This window comes from Solanum pennellii, chromosome 3 (assembly GCF_001406875.1).
Source record: "Solanum pennellii chromosome 3, SPENNV200".
NCBI classification, from domain to species: domain Eukaryota; kingdom Viridiplantae; phylum Streptophyta; class Magnoliopsida; order Solanales; family Solanaceae; genus Solanum; species Solanum pennellii.
Genome location: NC_028639.1, coordinates 69906915 through 69921218, shown reverse-complemented (window position 1 = coordinate 69921218; position 14304 = coordinate 69906915). Strand labels below are relative to the sequence as shown.

The window sequence follows — 14304 nt, the reverse complement described above, 5'->3', positions numbered from 1 at the left end:
AGTTAGAACGTACTCCTAGTACTATAAACTTCTTCACTTATTAAATGTTTTTTTTTTAATTCTCTCCTTTGGATTTGCTCTTGTTATATGGTTCTTCAATTATATGATAAATTTCCTTTAAAAGTGTAAATTATTAGTATATGGTTATCATTATTGTTTACGTATACTATCATATAGTAAATGCACCTCTATTTTCACATTGACATAGTCACACTATAACCTTCTTTGTCTAGGTGCAAAAAAAAAACCCACCATTTTTATATTAGGACAACAAAAATGAATAAATTATGAAGTGTTCACACACAATCATTTTCAATTACCAAACAAAATAAAGTGACTTAATTAGTTTGATATAACAAAAACGTTTCATACATTGTCTAAATTAAAATTAAATTAAATTAAATTCATGCATGTAAAGGATGACAAACGACAAGTTTACAAGTTGAATTCAATATTGAAACATTTTTTTTCCTCTAAAGCAAACACTTCATTTTATATAGAAATAAAAATGAAGATTTTAATTTAACTAGTGATTGAATGTACTCATATTAATTAAAGATTAGTAATAACAAATGTCGTTTTGTTGTATGCTTTTAACTCTAAATTTTCCTATTTGGGTTCAGAGTACAAGTTTTAAATTCTTCCCGTTCTCATCAATGATGGACCAACCAAACCCTAGCTAGAAGAATAAAAAGGAAATTAACTTTCACCTAAAATATAATTACAAATAATCATCTCTAGAAAAAGTAACAAAAACTAATTTCTATAACGGATTAAAGTTGCTAATTATTTTTTATATTATCAGTATACATATATACATCGCAACTACTAAGCATCGGTAAAAGTATTGTGCTAAGAATAGAGCACATTCAAGAAGACTATAATTGACCAAAAAAAAAAAGACATGATGGCCTGCAATAATAAGCTTTTTGTAAGTACATAAAACGGTTGTAAATCAAATGATTGTGGTGGTCCTGGTGGGGATAGCTATAGTTCTATCTTCATAATTAGATATTTCAATTTTGAATATGAGAAAAAATTATAATTTATTAAATAATTTGTAAATTATGAATATGAAAAAAATTATATTAGTAAATGATTTTTTTTAACGTGTCTTATGGTATATGAATGAGGATAATTAAATATTTAATATGAATATTAAATTTTGAATGAAAAAAAAAACATTAAAAAACAGTTGAAGATGAGTCCAAAAGACTAATCTTTTTAATTGAGTGAACTTTTTTACACCCAACCACCCATATGTTTGTATCTTCTCATGAGCCCTAGTTCTTTATTAGTGCTTCTAGAATTACAACAATTAATATCTAATGACCTAGGCTTCTACTATTTAGTTGCACAACAGAAATTGCTTTACAAGAGAAAACACCCCTTAAAAGTCCTTTTTTCTTGTGTCAAATTGGGATACATAACAGAATATTGTTAAAAAGAAACTGCTAATTGAAAAGATAATTAAGTAAAGTACTCGATATTTATATTAAATTATATTAGTTAATTGTTAATTAACAATCATATATATAATGCACAAAACATCTAGCGTTCACATAAAGCTCAGGAAAGGGACACATCACACAAAGTGACAAAGGGTGTGACGTAGATAGACTACTCTAATGCATACATTAATTGCTGCTTTCACGGTTCAAATTCATGACATATAAGTCACGTAAAAATAACTTTATCGTTGTCCAAACATCTTTTTTAACATTGTTATACAAAAATGGTCCTTTTTAATTGAAGTCTCGTATGATTGTGAATTGAAAGTATGAAAGGCCTTTAAGAAGCTTAAGACTTTTTGGACTAATTTTCCGTTTTATAATGTGAGGTTAACGTGTCTAATCAGAAAACTAACAGCATGGAGATTATGCGGAAAACTGGTATGAACTTAAATATTTTTATTTCAAATGAAAATAAATATAGGGTTATAAAGGTAATTTTCACTTGGTTAAATGGAATTTAAGCTAATTTCAGGTACATGATGTAAATCTTCTCTTGATATAAATAAATTAGTATTTATTTCATTAATTAAGGTAGCCCATTTTCACACGCTCAAAAGTCAAGAATTTTGAACAGAGAAGGCTAATTTAGGAAAATCAGTCAATTACCTAATAAAAAATTACTTAAAATATTCTTTCCTCGTTTTCAATTTTGTTCATCTGATTTTGACTTGACATAAATCAGAAAAAATGCAGTCTTTTAAATCTTATGGTCTTAACTAAAAATTTGTAATAAAAAAGAAAGATAACTTTTTTATTTTTGAAATAATTTAAGAAAAAGCGTAAGAAAAATAAATTGAAACGATGATAATATAAAGTGATGTTGGATTTATAGTTCTGGTACACAGTTGAAACAACTTATGAAAGCAACAAAATTGAAAGGTTCTTCAACTACTACTATTACACAACAGAAATTCCAAATATAAATAAATTATATGTTCCAAAGAAAAACACGACTTTTAGTTAAAAATAACCACTATATGACAAAAGAAATTTTGACAGAATTACATGCTTTATTTAAGGAGATGAAATGTATTTAGTCAAATATAAAAAGGGGTCTATAGAGGTTTATATGAGAAGAAAAATTAAGATTATTTTTTTTTAAAAAAAATTATAACAGAACAAGGGCTTAAAAACCATAGTTCCTTAGAGCTCACGTTTCTCTCCATCTCCTTCAAAAACCAGTATTTATGGCCTTTCTCTAATCATTTCTCTACTTTTCTCTCCAACTTTCTCATTTAACTTTATATTAGTTCTTGAATCTTGATTTAGTATTATTTCTTGTTGTTTTTTTGAACGGTTAGGTAATTAACGACCTGATTATTTTTTTAAAAAAAAGGGTGTTTAGGTTGTTTTTGATGATGGAGAATTTTTCTGCAAGTGTTAAGATGGATGATCAACAGCAGATGGAACTTCCTCCGGGATTTCGCTTTCATCCTACTGATGAAGAGCTAATTACTCATTATTTGTCTAAGAAAGTTGTTGATATGAATTTCTCTGCTATTGCTATTGGAGATGTTGACATGAACAAAATTGAACCTTGGGAGCTTCCATGTAAGTTGAATTTCTCCCTTTTTAGTCGTCTGGTTAAACTAAAAATTACTGGCTATGAAAACAGTAAATCTGATGAACTATTTGTGTTTCGTGAATCATTGTAGGGAAGGCGAAAATTGGGGAAAAAGAATGGTACTTTTTTTGTGTGAGAGACAAGAAGTATCCAACTGGTTTGAGGACAAACAGGGCAACTGCTGCAGGTTATTGGAAAGCTACAGGAAAAGACAAGGAGATTTTTAGAGGAAGATCTCTTGTTGGGATGAAGAAAACTTTGGTTTTTTACAGAGGAAGAGCTCCAAGAGGTGAAAAAACAAATTGGGTAACTCATGAATATAGATTAGAAGGAAGATTATCACTAAACAATCTTCCTAAAACAGTAAAGGTACAAATTTTTATGCATTAATCCTCTGTTTTATTTATCCCCATGTTTTGATTTCACAATTCCTAATTTCTGTTTACAGAATGATTGGGTGATTTGCAGAGTATTTCAAAAAACAACTGGTGGAAAAAAAATTCACATTTCAGGGCTTGTGAGAGCTAATTCTGATGAAAATGAAATGGTCAATTCCGTTTTGCCACCATTGACAGATTCATCGCCTAGCCACGTGCACTGCTTCTCCAATTATGTTACTACTCAAAAGAATCAAGAAAACAACATGATCAATTCCTTCAACAATTCACCTAATTTCCCTCTTCTCTCGAATTCCATCGACATTTTCCAAAGAAACTCTCTTCCGAATTCGTTCACCTGGAACCAAAATGTCCCTCTTCAACACAATTTTCCTCAGCCAGGTTCATTTCCTATACAAGATCCCGCAACGCTAAGGAATTTGCTTGAAAATTACGGACAGAACATTCAACATCAGAGTTTCAAAAAGGAGACAGACATGATCAGTGTATCCCAAGAAACAGGTATAAGCACTGATAGGAACACTGAAATTACATCAGCTCAACAAGATCTTGATTGCTTCTGGACTTACTGATATTCTTGATAGAGGCAAAAAGAAGAACAGACATAGAGCTTCAGTAGTAGTAATAGCTATTATGGTGTGAAATTAATTGTTATATGTATAGATTTACTAATCCCCTAAGTTGCATTCAACAATAGTTATAACCATATTATTAAGTCCCAAAAACTATACTCCTACCACAATTTTTATTTTATTTTGTTGTCATTTTACACTTCTCATTTATCTCACTGCCTGTTATTAGTTATTGTGATATTGAATTTGTAAAAAAAAACAAAAAAAACAGTACTACTTTGAACAATGTTAGCCTGTGATTGTATGAGATCAGGTTGGTTGGCTTACTAATCTCTTATTGTGTTTTTTTTCCCCTTTGAAACGATTTTCTTTGTTTATGAATTTCAAGCTTTAAGGTGCGTTATCTTCATTATGATTAGTAAGATAAGATCTCGCCCCTTTATTAGTACTTTTCTTTTTGAAGTCCTTTTTACTTTATTAATAAAACTAGCCTAGACTTAGACACACCTTGCCTAGCGGAATTGCTTAAAAAAAATAAAAATCAAAGAATATTTTGTAAGACTCAAATTAAACAATATGCCATAGACCTTGCTTCTTCCTCCATAATTTGTGTATAATTGTGTCATGATTAGGAGATAATCTCAAAGTGCTTATGACCACTTTCAGATGTCAAAACATGGTATTAACTACTAACCAAACCACGTGGTGTCTTGTCAAAGAAATGATGTTAATAGTTGAGGGCCTAGTCGTTTTCTTCTGTTTTTTTTTTTGACAGCGTATATGCTAGTAATATTTATGGTTTATTGTAGGAATTAAACTAGCCAAATGTCAAGGGGATTAGTTGTAACAACAATAATGTAATGTATATATCAAGTTGAGTTAGAGATACGAAATAAGTGGAAAAACATGCTTCTCGCCACGCATTAAATTAGAAAAACAAGGAACACTTCAAGGCGCTAAGCATGACCAAAGTTTTGCCGTTTCTATGTTTCCTTCATGCTTAAGCTGTGTCAGTGTGACAGAGACGAAGTCAGAATTTTAATCTGAATATGAATTTTATAAGCATGGTTTCAAGTGTAAATAAAATATTTTAAATTTAATATTTATACATATTTAATAAATTTCTTAATACAAATATGAGCAAAACTTATCGCATTCGGCTAAATTGGTATTCAAACTTCTAGCTCCGCCCTGTGGACTCACTCATGTAAAACAAGCGGTTTTAGATTTCTCACCGAACCGATGATGCGTTATGTCTATAATTACAATTTCCAATACTAACAACTAAGTTATATTAAGAGTTTTTACATTTTCGTGAATTTTATGATACAAATATAAAATTTAGAATAGAACATATTGAATTCAGCTAGTCGATTGAACTCGTGAGTTGCCTTCTAGCTCTGTCCCAGCTTTCATTGCAGCTCAATTTGTAAAAGGTGAAATGACCAAATTGAAAAGAACAAAGAAATTAGTTTACATATATTACTAACAATATGAATAGATTTATTAAAATTTGTCACAAAGATGAGTGACAAAATGGAACTAAAGTTACAGTAATTTCATATTCAATTCACATATAATATCAAGGCATATGATCAATTGTTGACAGAAATTTCCTTATCATGGAATTTTAGTGACATGACATTGTGACCCACAACATGTCGATCTATTTGGTTAAAGTTTTGTATGTTTCCAATTATAACAAATACAACAATTGATCAGAAAACAGTTCAAAAATTGAACTTACAAAAATATGGTAAGTTCAGTATAAAGTGAAGAACACCATAAATATGAGTAGTAGTAAATATCTGGTAGTGTTCAGCTATGATTTGTCAGAATATATTTCTCCATAATTATACTGTTTCTTTTATTAATGTTAAAATGTGCATTTGTCTTAAAATATTGAACCTGACCTAAAATTAAGGTACGTATGTTTGAAATAAAATCACATGTATTCAAACTGTACATTAAACAAATACTGTTTAATAATCATACGCTACCAAAACTCAGAAACCTAAACTTAAAAATTTATTTGGTATGGCAGCCATTTTGTTGGAGAATTCATGTCTAGCCAATTATAACGCGTTTCTAATAATATCAAATAATATTAATAATTTGTAGTTTTCACATTTAGTATTATAGAATATTAAACGTTGTCCAACATATTATCACATGATCAAACGTAACTATGGACTTACTACTCATTAATGTTCTCATCGACCTTATTAAATGCTAATCATGCATGACCTTCTTACTAGACTAATTAAATTTGTTAGAACCACCAATTCCCCCACCCCCACCCCCTCCATTTTTCACATAAATAAGATTACTACGTATTAATAGAAAGTATTAAAAATTTTATCGCCATCAAGTAATTATGGGTTATTATCGTTAATTATAAATTTTAGACACATCTTTAAAGAGTGCTAAAATGTAATTATCACTAGTAACTAGTGTTAGATTCGCGAGTTGATTTGTTGAATAATCATGGTGTCAGAAATTTAATATCACGTTTTCTTTAAGGCATAATACATAAATATGTCCTTTAACTTGGCTTCGAATCACATTTATGTCCTTCGACTTTGGGTGTGCACAAGTAGACACTTAAACATGTATAAGTTGAACAAATAGACATACTTGTCCAACATGTCATCCTACATGTCATTTTTTGTCCTACATGGTGTCCTACGTGTATTTTGCCATGTAGGACTCATGTGTTTATTTATTTAAAAGTTGGATAGTTAAAGTGCCTGTTTGTGCATTATGAAAGTTCGAGGTCAAAGTTAAAATTTGAAGCCAAATTTAGGGTCTAATATATATATTATGCCTTTCTTTAATTTTACTTTTCTTCAATACAAAAAAATTATTTTCTTGAAAGACAATAAATATAAGTTAAAAGTGATTAAAAAGTAAATTAAACTCCAGGAATATTCTCCACTGTTACAAATAGAATTGCCTTTAATGGTAGAAATATATGACTTTATATCCAGATTTTCTTGTTGAATATCAAAATAGATAGTATCTTTAAACTTTTTTTTAAAAAAAAAAAAAAACTGAAAAAGAGGAGAAGAACAAAAGCAAGGGAGGGAGGAAAAGAAGACAAGTGGACAAGTGGAGGACAGTTAAGTGATTCAGGCAAATGGCCAACCTCCCATAATCACTATTTACCAAACCTTTGACGTGCTTCTTTTGTTCTTCTGCATGCAAATTGTAATGACTTAAAAACGCGTATCTAGAATTTCGAAATGATGATACATTATTATGAGAAAATGAATTAAATTGTTTGATATTTAAGTTCTCATCATTGAAAATATTTAAAATTTTAAAGTTATATGTTTAAAATTGAAATGTTTGATTAATTAAAACATCAAAAATGCTATCAATAACCACTTAACAAAAATAAACGACATGAAATTTATATTTCTAACCTCGGTAAGAGGTGCACCCAATCGAGCGTGGGTTTACACATCTATATATACTTAATAAAAAATTTAAAAACATAACACTACTATATATAATTCGAGAGGGGAGCATGAGTTCACTGAACATAGCAACCCCCTCAATGATAGACCAACATGTATTGTAGTTCATTGATGAGACTGTTTTATTTTTAAGTATTAAGGGGTCGTTTGGTAGGCTGCATTAGAAGAAATAGTCGATGGATTATGTAAGGTATTATTTAGTACTATGTTTGGCAGGAATTTGAGCCTATGTATAACTAATCAATGGATTAGTTATACCTCCAACATGGTATTATAGGATGTATTATACTAATACCTTCCATTTGGAGGTATTAGCTCTAATACCATAGGACTATTCAAGGTAAAGACAAAAATACCCCTCAAATTCTTTTAATATTTTATTTATTTTTTTGATTTATATTTTATATTTTATATTTATACTAATAAAGTTATTTAAATAAATTAGTTTACAAATTTTATTATTAGATATAATTTTTTGTTTCTAAAATATGAATCACTTAATCTATTTATTATTAATATAAAATATTATAATCCGACTAATATGTTAATGTTGATGGATGAATTTATGAACAATTCATAAGTAAAATACTGTCTCTTGATGAAAGTTCATTAAACATTACACAAGTAGTCTAAAACAAGAGTGTGTGTATATATATATACATACACACACACATCTCGAGCATAGAAATAGTTTAATTTATTTTTCTATAATTATTTTATATTTTTATTTTATTTTATGATAAAGAATTTTTAAAAATTTATTGATATAAAACAAAGTTCAATAAATTTTCTCTATAATCATTATAGTTGTGTGACCTTTTGAGTTATTAACTCTAATTTATTAAGATGACAATTATTTACTCTCAAATAATTTAAGTGAGAAAATAGTGAACATGACAATAAAAATTTTATTCTCCTAACTAGTTAAAAATGTTATAAAAAAGTAATATTCTCCGTTAATTATCTACTTTGACTCAATTACATGAAATACAAAATCTCATAATAACTCTAGGGTATAATTAGAAAGTTTTTTTTAAAAAAAACTTTTAAACCACACAAAAAATTAGATAAGTGTTAAAGAATGACAAAAGTCCCACATCGGTGGTTAATGAGATGGGTGGCCTCCTTATAAGGCTTGGGCAATCCTCCTCCCTTTGAGCTAGCTTTTGGGGTGTGAGTTAGGCCTAAGACCTAATTTCACATGGTATCAGAGCAGGGCCCGTCTCACCCGATGTTGGGGTCCCCAAAATCAAAATTGCCCACGCACCAGATGCTAAGCACTGGGCGTGAGGAGGGGTGTTAAAGAATGACAAAAGTTCCACATCGGTGGTTAATGAGATGGGTGGCCTCCTTATAAGGCTTGGGCAATCCTCCTCCCTTTGAGCTAGCTTTTGGGGTGTGAGTTAGGCCTAAGACCTAATTTCACAATAAGAAACAATGAACCAAACACTTGATTAAAATAATTCCTACATTACTAATCCCTGCATTATTCATTTTTGTACCAAACGATCCCTAAAGATCTTGAATTTAAACTCATGCATAAAGGAAATCATATAAAAAGTGTTATTTCTAAATTGATCTGTAATGCATGATCTATATTTAATCGAAATTTCAATACATGCACCAAACATTAATTAAAAAATAATAAAAAAGTACTGAGTGAATAAGGTTTTTGTCTTAACGGTTTGACAGGTCATTTCCAAATAGGACACGAGCTTCAGGTTTCCTCTTTACGTCACACTTACCTGGTGGCTAAGTCTAACGAACTGGTGCCTTCCTGTCTACCACTCACTTGCCACGTAATCATATTTCTTCTGGCCCCACCTCCATAGTTTGCCTCACGGGCTTGGCACGTGCATCGCTATTTCACTCGTAGCTAATAAAAATTTATTGTTAAATTTTATTTTTAAAAAAAGACAATCGATTTCTATATACATTATCATCGTATAATTAGTCTAAGTTGACACGGCTATTATGAGAAACGAAAAAGTTGTTACAAAAGAGTTAACATTTTAACAAGATTACAAATAAATAACTGTTTGATCAAACTTCGTAACATTTTTTTAAAATTACTAATTAAAGAAAAGGTTGTTTTGCAAAACTTATGTAACTAAAACAGAAAATAAATAGGTTACGTTGGACAAATCTAGCAAATGGACATTCGCCTAGTGATCATCATAATTCAGTAATTCATTATACTAATAATGTGATATCTTTTCATTGGATTATTATATATGTGACACTAAAGTGTAAATGCAAGATATATTGGAGATGCAAACAAATAAATTTGTTAAGATAAGGTATGGAAATTAATTTTGAAGCTTATCCTATAGCTTTTCTAAACATTAAGTCGTTTTGTTTGGCTAAAAATATGCATGTATAGTGTGAAAAGGGGAGAATTGAAATCGTTAGTCATTTATAGCTCTTGAATTTTTTCCCCTTGCCTATTAAATTACTCTCTTTTTTCTCAAATTAATTTTATTTTATAGTGATTTTTTTTATATCAAAATAAGTGTAATCTTAAAAATTTATTTGATTTTTAATTATATCCTGTTTTTTTAAGTGTACAATTTTCAAAGAATATTTATTAAATAAGAATAATTTAATAGAGATTTATTATAATATAATATTTTTTGTTACAATGACACATTTTGAGAGGAAGAACTTCAATCCTATTTTTCATTTGTCACAAGTATTGATTTTATCCCACGTGCCTTTAACAATTGCTTTTGTTATATTATCTTTTTATAAATAAAAAGGCCAAATAGTAGTAACTGCAGTTGTCAAATGCAACACTTAGTTATATTTCTTCTAGTCGTAAAATTCTGTCCATGCTGAATTCTGAAAACCATTTTGGGGTTTTGCATGTTTATTCAACATATTTGTGATTGTTTGCAAAAAAATAAAAAAAAATCAAAAATATATTACAATCACAAAACAAAAATGTAAAAAAAAAAATTATTTCATCAAGATTGTGAGTAAAAATTAATTTTCTTTCTTGATCTCTCTGTATTTTCAAGATAGTGAATGACATATTTTTTTGAATTTAGGATGATGTGGATCTCCTTTTAAATTTCTTTTTAATCTTCTCAATGTATTAAAATTGTCAAAAAAAAGTTTGACACGTCCGATCCCGTTGTGAATGTTTTATGAATTTATAAAATTTTCATAATCGCTCTTCAAAGAAATTTACTTCCTTTTATATATGCATGAGCAGAGCTTATGATAGAGCAACCTCCAAAAACTCTAACTAAAATTGAACTCGTCCTATAAAATCCCCACAAAATTTCAATGTGTACAGTAAGATAACAATTATTTGATTTTGAAATGCATACATTTATATCAAAATTGACAAATATAGAGTAAAATCTAACAAGAAATTAAAAGAATTTAGGCAGTCATCATGGGTGCTTGCTTCATCTAGAAATTTTATGAATCTCTCCAATCACAGAAATTAAATTCAATGTCATAATGTTAGTAATATACATGTGAGTAAAGTCAATTTCATGGTTCAAGTCAATGAAAATGATGAACAAGTTCATTGAATGTTTGGCAAAATCTGTTGGGACTTTTCTCTGGAACACGTTTTGCTATATATAATCCAATTGTACATGTGAAATAACACCACAAACATCACTTGGGAGATATAACATGACATTGATATTTGATGACCTATGTATCATATTACAGCATTTGGTCAAGTAAGTTTCTTTAGTAGAAAAATTAATACTACATAAATAAGGTAAATTTTTTATTATTATTTATACACAAAAATGTAATTCCCTCGATATGAAAGCATATTTATTTTTCAAGTATAATATTTTAAAATTATTTTATTAAAATTTTAGATTGCGTCAATGATAGGTGGTTATAAATTATAATTAATCTCCGATTGGCGGCTATCTTGATGACGATAACAATATGGAGGATCTGAAATTGATCCATAGGGATTTGTCTTATTGTTAAGTGGATAATCAATTTTGATAAAATGTACAATTTTATTTTTTTTTCGTTATTCTACGTCAAATAAGATATACTATTCCAAGGAGAGAGAGCAAGTAGTAGGACTAGCACAATTCAAATTTTAGTTAGTATTGGTTGATTGCGATAGATCTAATAATTTTATCGCTGATTGTTATATAGTTGATAGGATTATGTATTTTTTTCCTTAACTTATGTGTTATATTTAAATTAGAGTTTGATTCATTTTAAAAAAACTCACACTGGAATATCTATTTGAAGTGAAAGTGAATATTAAGACGGGTTCATAATTTAAATATTATATAAATTTATCTCTTATCATTCTTAAAATTGCAATTATTGTATTTTTTAAAAGTTATGAATTCATATTTACTATATATTATACTTTTAATCAGTTTTACGTGCAAATCTATGCTCGCATCTAAAGTCGTGAATTAAATAATAAGCCCACATCGTTCACTGACAATGAGTCATTGAGTACATCGGCGGAATGAAATTTGTGCTTCGAACAAGTCGCTTGAATGTGGTAGCTGGCTTGATCGTGCCAATGAACTTTCATCAATTGGTTCAATTTAAAGACAAATATTTGTGTTTTATAATGCTTTATGTACATATCTTTTTAACAAGTCAATTCAGATTCATCGTTACTTTATAGGAAAAATTATGTGGTTAAACAAACTTATACTATTTAATACTCATCATAGCTATAGTTTGCTATAATTATCACCCGCGATTAACATTATACATTAATTACGTGGGCAGACTTCGAATTTGTATAATTGGTCATGTATGTATACGTATAAGTCGCCATGATATACAAATACATATGTATGAGATACAATTTTTAACCTATATACATATACAATTCACCTCTCTCCCATTCTCTGCCCTCTCTTTCTCGCCTCTCTCAATCTCGCTCGTCTCTTTCCTCCCTCTCCCAATCTCGCTTGCCATTTATACAAATGTTTATATATAATATACTATTATATACAATTTTATATATATATATATATATATATATACATACACAATTCACCTCTCTCGCTCGCCTCTTTCCTCTCTCTCTCGATCTCGCTCGCCTCTCTCCTCCCTTTCCCAATCTCTCTTGCCATATATACAAATACATATGTATAATATACAATTATATAACCAATATACATATACAATTCACGTTTCTCCCACTCTTTTCTCCCTCTCTCTTGCCTCTCTCCTCTCTCTCTCAGTCCCGCTTGCCTCTCTCCTCCATATAACATGTAGCTACTAATTGTAATTATCAAACTATAGCTATGGATAGTAATTAATTATTTTTAAGTGGTTATATATGAAAGTTTCCTCACTTAAAATTCATTATAGAAGAAGTAGCGATTGAGCTACTTTTATCTTCTAGCCATTTCATGGCTTCATTCAAGAATTGAAGCCTCAACCACCTAATCAACAAGCTGCTCAGTATATAAGATGATAAAATTGAGACCATGAAACAGACTAGTGAAGCAACTCAAATCTCAATTAGTCTAACATTAGATATTAACTATTAAGTTGTAAAACACTTACAGTAATTTTAGTGGAGTAATCTAACAAGGTAAAATCGCTTGCTAATTAGCTATGATAATAAAAATATATATGCAAATACATATAATGCATTTATTTAGTGGCATAACCAGTTCCTTTTTTTTTTTGTCGTAGTGTGTATCAAAATATTAAAAAGTAAATATAAGTAAAAAAAAAAAGAAAAAAAAAGGGAAACCAAAATAGTTTTTTTTTTTATATAAAATTGAAATTTTAGTTAAAACATATAATTTTCTAACGAAAAAATATCAATTGAAATCTTTTTAGATAGCTCCGCCTCTGCATCTATTATATCTTGCGTTCAATATAATATACAATTATAAAAACATTATTATTTAATTACCGACACTATATCACATGAAAGTTATTTTTTCCCTATGGGTGCCAAAATGTATACATTAATAAAGCAACATATTAAATGAAGTATTCTCTTTGTTCCAGTTCATATTACGTAATTAAAATTTCTATATATGATCAAATTTATACATTTTGATAATAAGCTCCAATTAGAAACTTCAAATTTTCTACAACAATAACAAAAATAAATATATATTATAAATTATAATATTTAGCATATGCACAATTTTTTTTAATAAGATTCTTGAAATTTCAAATTTGACACGTGAATAATGATGGAGGTAATATTTTTTTTAATTCAAAACAAGTGAATTGTTGAGAGCCTTTTTTTCATAGTTCAAAATATGTAAATTATTCAAAGTTCAAGAGAGTCGTAGAACTTTTTTTTTCATTTTTGCCTCTCATTTACATCTTTTTGGCTCATATTTATGATTTTACGTTGAATTAATTATATTTTCAAGAATAACTACAAGTGAAAAGGTGGAAAGTAATGTTTATTTTAGGGAAAAATATCTGAAATATATTTGAATTTTGACCAAAATTATTATAACGATATCAATCTTTGAAAATGATCTTTTATTCCTACACTATTTAATAGTATATTTTAAAGTTATATGTGCCCACAGGGACATCATAAATATTGGATTATTATAAATAATAAAGTTTTCACGTGAACACATATACACTTTTAAAATACATTATTAAATAATGCAGCTAAGTAAAAGATCATTTTTAAAGCTCGATATCGATACAGTAATTTCGAATAAAATTTAATATATTTCAAACCTATTTTTCATTATTCGACATGCTAAAAACTTCATAATTCAATTATTCGAAATGAAATGAGTACTATTACTTGAGAAACAAAGC

General features: G+C 28.7%; 1 protein-coding gene across 1 annotated transcript; it reads left to right on the top strand.

The window, feature by feature from the left end:
- The first annotated feature begins 2467 nt into the window (after nt 1-2467).
- Nucleotides 2468-4378, top strand: LOC107012809 (NAC domain-containing protein 100). Its single transcript, XM_015212734.1, has 3 exons — nt 2468-3065; nt 3170-3447; nt 3527-4378. Exons 1-3 carry the CDS (start codon nt 2870-2872, stop codon nt 4046-4048), a joined length of 996 nt encoding a protein of 331 aa, XP_015068220.1. The 5' UTR covers nt 2468-2869; the 3' UTR covers nt 4049-4378.
- The last annotated feature ends 9926 nt before the right edge of the window (nt 4379-14304 follow it).

Coding starts and splice junctions, on each gene's coding strand:
- LOC107012809 (XM_015212734.1), top strand. CDS start 2,870: ATGATGGAGAATTTTTCTGCAAGTGTTAAGATGGATGATCAACAGCAG. Junction 3,066..3,169: donor TGAACCTTGGGAGCTTCCAT/GTAAGTTGAATT, acceptor GAATCATTGTAG/GGAAGGCGAAAATTGGGGAA. Junction 3,448..3,526: donor ATCTTCCTAAAACAGTAAAG/GTACAAATTTTT, acceptor TTCTGTTTACAG/AATGATTGGGTGATTTGCAG.